Raw genomic sequence first — 10,056 nt, forward strand, 5'->3', positions numbered from 1 at the left:
ACAAAGTAAGGGACAAGACATGTATTTGTATAGTTGTCATTAAGGATAAAATGATGGTGTTTATTCATATTGATTGGATTTACTTTGTCTACATCATGTCATCTTGCTTAAGACGTTACTCTGTTTTTCATGAACTTAATACCATAGATGCATGCTGGATAGCGGTCGATTTGTGGAGTAATAGTAGTAGATGCAGGCAGGAGTCGGTCTACTTGTCTCGGACATGATGCCTATATACATGATCATTGTCTTGAATATCGTCATAAATATGCGCTTTTCTATCAATTGCCCACAGTAATTTTTTCACCCACCGCATGTTATGTGTTCGAGAGGGAAGCCTCTAGTGAAAACTATGGCCCCCGGGTCTACTTTAATCATATATAAAATCCAAAAATACTTTGTTGCATTCTTATTTATTTTATTTTGTTTTGCAATTTAGTTTACTATCTATCACTGTCAGAATTAATTCTTACAAATAACGAGTTCAAGGGGATTGACAACCCTCTTTACCGCGTTAGGTGCGAGTATTTGCTTTTGTGTGTGTAGGTGTTGTTCACGAGGCTTTGTGTGATTCTCCTACTGGATTGATACGTTGGTTCTCACTGAGGGAAATACTTATCTCTATTGTGTTGCATCTCCTCTCCTCTTCCAGGAAAATCCCAACGCAGCTCAGAAGTAGCATGTTCCGATTGGTCCATACCAATTTGGTAAGTGAGTCCGCGTGTGAGCTGTTGGATCTAAATCAACGGATGTGATTAGATCAGATGGGTTAGGATTAGGTCTCATCATAGTCTTCGTAGAGATCTCACCGGAAAAATCAACGGCGGCGGCTCATGGCTCGGGCATGGATGCTCCGGTCGTTCTGGTGGTCCTCCGGTGGCACGGAAGGCACGGGTGGACGCGGGCGGGGACGACGAGGTGGAAGATGGCCTCAGCTGCCCTCAGGGACGACTGAGTCGACGCGCAGGAGCTCGCCGGAGATTGGGCGGCGGTGGACGGCTTCGGGTAAATATAGTGCACCATGTCCACTGTCTTCGTTTCATTCTCGTGCATCTCCCTGACCATTTGGCCCAAACGCATGAAGATGAGCCAAATGGTCAGGGAGATGCACGAAATGAAACGAAGACAGTGGACATGGTGCACGAGCCAAAATACCTCGAGGCTCGCTGGAGTTTCAACGCCGGCGGTGATGAGGTTCGATCGTCGATGAACGCGAGGTTACAGGCGGTTGTGGGCTTGCCGAAGTTGTCTGGAAGGTGCGCACGAGGACAGGGAGTCGAGCAGTGGCTTTGGTTGGTCTCGGGGGTGGGTGTGCTCGCCGGAGCGAGCTAGGGCAGAACGGAGACGGAGGGGTCGCTGGCGGCAGCCTTATGGCGCTCGAGTGGGCAGTCAAGGGGATTTATAGGGGCATTACCATGGGGCTGGCTCGCACGATGGCCGCGCGTAGTGGCAAACGTGGGCATGCGTGCGTGCGGGTCGTGCACGAGGTCATGACCGAGCGGTTGCGGGAGGTGGGTGACGGTCCTGACATGTTGGACCATCATGTCAACGGCTCAGGGAGAGAGAGAGAGTGGCAGGGTTGGGCTGCGGCGCTGGCTGGGCTAGCTAGCTATACTGATCTGCTAGCTGGTCCAGTTGGGCCTTTTATTTTTATTTGATTCCTGCTTCCGTCTTTCTATTTTTCTTTTCTGTCTTGTTCAGTCTTTTCAAATGATTTTGAATTTGAATTTTCTTCCAATAAAGAATATGTCCTAAATTCCAAATGGAATATTTGGGAATGTTTGAACATTTTGTTTGGGCAATTTGGACTTATATTTAATGCACTTATATTTTCCCTTTGAATTTGAATTTGGTTTCAAAACCAAATATGTTTCAAATTCATTTTAGAAAATAGGCAGAGGGTCAAGAATATTATTTGGACTTATGAAATTCATCTTCCTGCCACATAAAATGCAAAACCATTTTGGAATAATTCCCTTTGGTCCTGAATAGACTCAAATGAATCCAACCCAATTATTTTGGGAGAATCATCATGACTCAAATATTACTTGGGACTTATTGTAAATACTTTTGCCCAAATAATATTTTCAAAATAGCTTGGGTTCCTACTAAGGCTTGCTAGGGCTTCACTAGTTGCATTTGGATTTTCATTCCTCCAGGCAAACAATCAAACAATTCAAAGTCAATCACAGTCAAATCCTAGGCAAACATGGGTGTTTCCTAAAAAAATAATTTCCTGTGAAAATTTTAATATACCAGATTTGGGGGGAAATCTGGGATGTGACAGAAGGTCTACAACATCCACAGCCGTTTGATTCATTTCCCACTAAGATGAGCGGCAGGATTGGACCCCCGTCATTGGCAGGGAGAGACGACGAGTCCTCACTGGAGGATGAAGTGCAACTCAGAAGCTCTTAGTGAACATATTTCGAGTATATTGAAGTTCAGTGACCAAAAAGAATATATGACTCAAATTCAGTGACCGCGGATATATTTTACAATTCCACACAATTAGACAAGACAACGCTTTCCAAAACTTCGCACACAAACCAAGTTTCTCTTATAACATGAATGTGCTCGTTGAGTTAGAGAAGTAACGCCTTCTACGCTTGCATGGTTGTGTACAGGTGTCCCGACTGAAAAGACTCTGCAATATGGTGGGAGCCGTAGGCACAGGTTCTTCGAACACCCGAACATAGAGGTGTTTATCAAGTGTCAGCTTCTCCAACAAGGTCCTGCATGTCTGCAAAAACAGCAAGACAATGTACGAGGCAAAGCGTACATCATAGTCATTAAACAGCAATCGTTTGAATATAGATGATACTGGCACAAATAGACAAAGGTACCATACCTGAGGATTCAATACATCCATCTTGTGGATAACATCCTCCTAACACAATAGCAAAGCATACGATCAGAACTTCTAACATAACCATGTTGACAACGATAGGTGGAAACATAAAGCAATTTCGAAGACCATACGAATAGGAAGACCTGAGATTTTTCTTGTAAATGTGCGAAGTGTCACCTTTCCTCAAAAAGTAAGAAAGGACACAAACATAATAAAGTAGTTTGGGTCTCGTGTATGAATATGTTTGTTTTACAAAGCAGGGGTGCATTCTTTTCGCAATACCACTTGGAAGCTGCAATTCTCTCAGTACAGGTTTCACATGCTAAGTTGTTTGGAATGCGTGAAGTAAAACAAGTTTTCCTCCAGATCTTAATAACAGGATGCTTGGTCAAGATTGTGACAAAATACACTATTATTATGAATTAGGGTTGATTCAAGAGTTCACAAGTAGTGGTACACAAAATTTTCCAAATACATAAAAAGCAGATATAGATGATAAAAATAGATATGCACCTCTACTGTTCCTGGATATTGCATCACATAGCCAATAATTCGACGAGTTAAACCTTCATAGACGGTACTATTGATGCTGCCATCACCATTTATCCATGGCAATATAGGGTGATAAATATGCCTTTCACAAGCATGGCAGCAATCACTCTCCCTGTTGTCTTGTGATGGAGTAGACACTATTTCCTTATCTCGACGATTTTGACTGCACATATGAGATGAACTTGACTTGCTTTCACCACTAAGAATTGTGACTGTGTGCCCATCACCAAGTTTTTTTATAGTTCCCTGCTTACTACACATGGCATGCTTCTCTTTCAATACATTTTCTGTGCCTCCAGTCTCCATTATTTGAGAACCTCGAGCTTGTGAACAGCTGCAATGGCTGTATTCTGCAAGTGTGGTTATATGATACTTTGACTTATGTAATGAGTCAACGATCTGGAAACCATCGTACGCATTGACCTATAAAGCAATTGAGCACACATGGTGACTCCAATATATGAATAAATAGGGATGAAATACAATTGAGCAGACATGGTGACTCCCATATATGAATAAATAGGATGAAATAACAGAAGCCGTGGATAGCTTCAAACTTTAAAAGTAATGCATTGCTCTAACAACTCAAGGCTTCATCTCAAAAAGGAAAGGAAAAAGGGCAAGACAGCTAGCATCCTTAAAAAAGGTGAACACAGGATTGAAGAATACCACATGATCTGCACTTGGTTTTCTCCATCTTACCACAGTTAAAGTGCCTAGTATGTACAAGGTGCTACATTCTCTCACATCTATGAAGCAGATATATACTCCTCTGCTCTTTTTTATTTGTTGTTTGACAGATCTGCAAGGTCTCCAATCACATGCTTGAAAAATATGAAAACCGATTTCATTTGAAAAATTAAAATGCTTTATGTATAGTAAAAAATTGAACAGTTTGAGTGTACATATTGGACTTTGGTTTTCATGTTTTCTCTGTTATTCCACTGGCATGATCAAAAGTTTGTAGCAGAATCCTACAACTAACAGCAGATGTACATTTTTTAGCTATGTTACCCTCTACAGATTTCTATAAATATGAAGAAACAAAGTGTATGTTGGTAACAAGATCTGTTGGTTGAATTTTATAGACAACTGATAACAAACCAGAACAGTGGAAATAGTCACAACTAGGTGTTGAATGAAGTGAATTGAATGACCTCTTGCTAAACAGTGATAAATATGTTGATAAACAAGTACACAACTAGTCTATCATACACAAGTTTACAGCTTTACCTCCATGGCCAGATGAAATCTCTTGAGTGTATGAACAATCACATCAACTAACTGTGTGCCTGCAGTGGATACGATCAAAACAAAAATGAACTATACCTACCAAAAAAAAGACCACCTTATGCAACAACTAAGTTATAAAAACCACGCAAATGATTATTCATGAGAACAGCAAGTACCTAATGGATGCAGTTTCTGTGACAATTCTCTCAAATTAACTCCTCCTTCGCCACCTTGATAAATAACATAAAATGCGCTTCTGAACAGATCAGAAGACAATATGGACAATTCATTTTGATTACAAGATAATGATGGTAACTGGTCTGCATATATTTTCATAGTATCCCAAGGCCATCCATTATAAGAGCTTTCCAAATGAGATTCAGACAGCATATGTCGACATGAACTGGAGTTGTTTAAATACAGTGACGTGTCGGGGCTTTCAACCTGTGAATCAACATCCCTCATGCTCATTTCCTGGGCTAAACTAAAAATAAGGCACTCTTTATCATGTAACTCCTGCGTGAGATAGTTTGTTTGAATTCTGTCCTGATTCAGAACAACTTGGATACCAGGGAAACCTTTCTCACGGCGGTAGCAAAGTTTGTTTTTCTTAGCCGCACTGCTTTCCTGTTCCACCGTATCAGCCTTGCGTTTGTGAGTACCATCATTTAGTCCACTGGTATCTTCAACCAAAGGGCTGGAACTATTAGACCCATCAGCATCACCAACTCCTTCGCTTGACAAGGAAGGTGAAATGAACAACCCTCCAGACGAAACCAGCGAAAAGAGATAAACAATTTCTCCACATTCTACATCTGATTAATTCAAGGTGAAAGATCGGTATTAACCAAAACATAGGTTGGAAGTTCAGGTTAAATGACAATTACTTACCTGCTCTTTCTGCCCACTTGGAATTTCCTCGTTGGCATTATTATCATTGTTGCACTTTGCATTATTAGGCTCAGCTTTCCTGGTCTGGTTCACGTTTTCTACTCGGATGAATTCAAGGACTTCATCAAGTGCATTTTTTATTTCTGGATCTTCAAAATAATCCCAATTGAATATCTCAGAATCTGAATCCACACAGTTCTCATGACTAGAATTTGACATATGAGAATGGGATTCCCTCTCTTTCGATCTCCTTTCCTATCTGAGAAGGCTACAGATTCGGACAACAGCTTTTCTTATATTTATGTTTTTATTTAAATATGCCATCCTTCTACGACATGTAGGTGGTGCAGCTGGAAGACCAGAGAGAGAATTCCATTGACATTTGGGTCCGCGTGCTGCACAAAATCTAGTGTAGATCATCAGCAGTTTTCTGCAGATAATAATAACCAATCAGGCTCCAGCGCGATGGGAAACATTTTTTTAGCTCCGTAGTAAGGTCTGTAGTAGGTGCAGAACGAAACTATACCTGTCAGATTCATATGTCCACACGAACTTCTTACCAGTGGATGATGCATAGATGCTCCCTGGTAATCCCTCATCCAGGGTAGACTGGGTTGATATCTTTCCAGAGGATCCACTGGCTTCAACTTTTTGTTTAATAAACCGTAGGGTAACCTTATTAGCAGATCTTTTCCTTTTCTGACAGATCGATCCAGAACTAGCTCGTTGCTGCTTTTGTGTAGGAAAGATGAGCTGTCTATTCTGAGAGTACGAAACACAAAGCACCTACATTAATAGAAAAAATCCTGCCAGTCAGTAATACTGAATAGGAACTAATGGACAAAACAAATCAGATATAAACAATATTTCAACTAGGATAATGAAACAATCATAACTTAAGAAACAAGCAGGCAGTGACTGCTGGCAGGATAAGCAATTAAGGACACTATTACTAACTGAAACTGAAGAAAAAATACAAGAAAATGCCTTCCTGACCATATAATCTTCACACCTTATGAGTAGCTTACGTACACATATCAGACAATTAGCAGTTGTATATTTTTATTGTACCAACACAATGGAAAAAAAGTCCTGCGTGTTGTGCTAATTAAGATATGGTTGCTTGAAAAAATCATGGCCACATGTGAAGAAAGCCATAAAAGGAAACAAAGGTGAACATCCTGTGTGTTGTGCTAATTAAGGTATGTTTGCTTGAAAAAATCATGGCCATATGTGAAGAATAAAAGGAATAAAGGTGGACCTGTGTTGGAGATATGCTACAATTGCTCCATGATTTTTCATGGTTCATTAGTATCAACAAATTATATGCTATGCATGTTGAATCTTCTCTAAGTGTGGTCCAATACATTAAATCCTGTGCCCTAATATTACCAGACCTCCACCATGAACAGTAGCAGCCGCCACAACAAGCAGCAGGGCAGAGAGCAGCAGCAGATGCAGATGCAAGTAGGAAGGACCAGACAAGTGGAGGCTGTTGGGGTATGCCATCAGGCCTAAGTACTCTCTCGAGTTCCCTCCTTCCCTTCCTGTACTGTGGGTAAGATGTGAAAATTAAAGGTCCAATGACCGGCAGCAGTAGTCGGGGTTTGCAATATGGCCTGAATCCCCTCCCTACCTACCTCCCACTGCGGCACTGGGCTCAGATTTGTTGTTCAATTCCATTTATAGTATCATACCATGAGCTAGTTAACTGGCCAATCACTGGCCGATAGCATTCTCAGCAAAGCTGATCTCCGGAAACTAGCAGAAACAAAGGATCCTCACCCCTAGTTTCCTTTCTGTTTGGTTAGCTAGGCAGTTTTGTTTTTACTTGTTTCATACCTTTAGTCTTGGTTTTTAGGACAGCCACTTTTGGTGGTTTTGAATACTTTTGCCACCTTCTTGACGGTTTCTTCTAATACAAAATAGCATGCATTTAAGTACATGTTCGGAAAAAATGTGCCACATAAACTTCGAAGAGCACACGCATGTGCATGGCAGAAAATAAGTCAAATGAAGATTCACTAGGATAGGCTTAAAGAGGCCGTCCGCCCGTCCATCCCACAGTGCAGAGTGTAACAAGCAAGCCTGCCAAGTTATGAATTTTGTGATGCGGAATCGAACTTTAACCTTGACAAATCAAAAGAGCCAGACTGCACATTTTTGTTATGTTAGCTTGTCAAAATTATACTCTTAGTTATATGAGGTCAGCCATATTGTATTACACCCTGTTTGGATGTTGGAACTAGACTTGGAACTCAGGAACTGAAATCGAGTCTTCTGAATATCGGCTGTTCGAATGCTATTAGGATCTGGAAGAGGAATTGGGGGGGGGGGGCTTGCAAAGTACTGAGCCATAAACACTCTGAATTCTTTGTAATTGAATGCAAGATCTGCTTGCTCGAAGGCCACCCCCACTTCCTCTCATATCCGATGCCGTGCCTTTGTCAACCTCCACCAACGGCCACCAGTCAGCCTGTGTCCCCTTGACCACCTCCACAGCCCCCCTGCCTCCGTCATCTTCTTGCTTCTTCCCTTCCTTCCATCAGGATCTGGTACAGCATCTCCATTCTCCACCTCTGGCCGCCTCCTCTATTCTCCCCTCTGACAATGGTTGCTTCTTCCTCCACCTTTGAGTTATTAGGTGGGGATAACGCTCAGATGGCAGCCTGTGGCACTGACTGCAACCAGCAAGATCTCAAGTACATCCGACATCATGAACTGTTTCTTCCTCCTCCCTGTCTTCGGCTCGGGTGGCAACAGCCCATAGCCTCTGCCGCCAGCCAGCTCCCACCACCTCTTCTGCTTCCACCGGGGATTCACGGTGAAGCCACTCGACCACATGTGTGATTCCATTTCTCTGGCAGCCAAATATGATTTGGTTTTGGGTGGTGACCAATATGTTATCTGTGGATTCTTTAGCAACCAAACAGAAAGTTGAATTGTAAGCCCAATTCTATTTCAACTTGGAAACGCATTGAGCCTCCATTTTTACAAACTCAATTCAACTGTGGTAGCAAACCCAAGCAGACATTTAGTAGAAATAATTCAATATCCATTTCTACCCCAATAAGAAGAAAAATTGAATTAAATTTCCTCCAAAAGTCCAAATACAAAACTACAGTTCTTGTTATCCTTCGGAATTTACATACCATGCCCCTAAGATATTTGGATCAAGTTATTACTGCCTTTGGTTTTCTATGTCTCTAAAAACATCTAGCGGGTCTTATTAATGTTCCTTTGTATGAGCAGTTGAACACATTTGGACTTGTTCCTGAAATGCTTTCTACTCTCTCAGGTGGTACTAGAGCAGCACCCACCTTCCTGTGCTCAGCATTCGTCGCATGCCCAATTTCCATGACAAAGGGGGCTCATGATGGAACTTACTACCGTGTGGTCAAGTTCCATCTTGATTACTACCGCGGAGCTCGTGGGCAGCTCCAGGGGGCATGGGAGAGGTGGTGGCCATGGCTATGGCGAGCGGCGGCGGCGAACGCGCTCGGTGGTGCTGCGGGAGAGAGCAGAGGAGGGGGAGGGGGCCAGGGAGAGAGTGAGGGGGTCGAGAGGGAGTGCGTGGCACTCGGGGCTGGCTCCAGAAGCAGCGGAAGCAGGAGGTAGCTCGGGCGCGTGCCGGCGCGCGGTGGCCACGCGCCTCTGTCCTTCTGGTGGGCTGGGCCAGATCAGGAGCTGGGCCGGCTCTGCTGCAGGAGAGAAGCCCAGGTGAGTCCTTCTCTCTCTCTCTTATTAATTGTTTCTGTTTTCTATTTTGCTTTTCTGTTTTTGATTTAGTAATAATACTAAACCATTTTTAAAACTCCTGAGAAAATTTGTGGGCACTTTTAAAATGTTTACTAATAGCCCTCAAATGTTTTCAGAATTATTGAAGCATTTAAAAAATTTATAGCCATTAAATGCTCCAATTCAAATACTTATGATTTAATCCAAAAACCTGAAATGACCTAGGGAAAATATGCACCAATTTTTGTCAGAGGTTTTCACCAGTTTCAAAAATGATGGACTTTTCCTGAAGTCACTTTGGGTTTATTGGAAGTGATTTTATTTGAGCCTATTTGAATTCATTTGTTGCTAGGGTTTGGTCAGTCCCCATTTCAAGTTTTTGAGAAATTTAAACATGATGCAAGATGATGATGCAATGACAAGCAAGGCCAAAGCTAGGGTTGTGACAACTAAAACATCAGTGGGGACCCTTTTTCTCAAATTTTCATTATAAGCAACATGATCGAGAGATCGCAAATGCATTATTTCTTCTTGGTTAAAGAGAATCCCCTCTATGGGAGGACGACCACCATCTACTTTGTAATGCGCAAAAAATTCACTAGCTTCTTTCATAATAAATCTAAACTCATGGGCTAGAAATATAGTGCTGGCGCGCTTAACAAAAGAATGCTCAATATTAGAAAACTCTAGAAAAATCCTTTGTATGCATGGATGCATATGAACAAATTGTCTTTCAAGTTCAACTATAAGCAAAGATATAGCATCCGCAAGACTATTAGTTTTATGGAGAA

General features: G+C 42.0%; 1 protein-coding gene and 1 pseudogene across 1 annotated transcript; both read right to left on the reverse strand.

Moving 5' to 3' along the window:
• Positions 1-2,398: 2,398 nt before the first annotated feature.
• Positions 2,399-5,362, reverse strand: LOC147965551 (uncharacterized). The gene is made up of 5 exons (XM_087528230.1): positions 4,813-5,362; positions 4,637-4,695; positions 3,365-3,826; positions 2,852-2,890; positions 2,399-2,743 (listed from the first exon to the last, which is right to left on the reverse strand). Exons 1-5 carry the CDS (start codon positions 5,105-5,107, stop codon positions 2,561-2,563), a joined length of 1,038 nt encoding a protein of 345 aa, XP_087384356.1. The 5' UTR covers positions 5,108-5,362; the 3' UTR covers positions 2,399-2,560.
• A 138-nt stretch (positions 5,363-5,500) lies between these two features.
• On the reverse strand, positions 5,501-7,036 carry LOC147965552 (uncharacterized; annotated as a pseudogene).
• Between the last annotated feature and the right edge of the window lie 3,020 nt (positions 7,037-10,056).

Source organism: Triticum urartu, chromosome 6A (assembly GCF_056163025.1).
Source record: "Triticum urartu cultivar PI428250 chromosome 6A, HENAU_Tu73, whole genome shotgun sequence".
NCBI classification, from domain to species: Eukaryota; Viridiplantae; Streptophyta; class Magnoliopsida; order Poales; family Poaceae; genus Triticum; species Triticum urartu.

Coding starts and splice junctions, on each gene's coding strand:
- LOC147965551 (XM_087528230.1), bottom strand. CDS start 5,107: ATGAGCATGAGGGATGTTGATTCACAGGTTGAAAGCCCCGACACGTCA. Junction 2,891..3,364: donor AATATCCAGGAACAGTAGAG/GTGCATATCTAT, acceptor CTATTGTGTTAG/GAGGATGTTATCCACAAGAT. Junction 2,744..2,851: donor TGGATGTATTGAATCCTCAG/GTATGGTACCTT, acceptor CTGTTTTTGCAG/ACATGCAGGACCTTGTTGGA.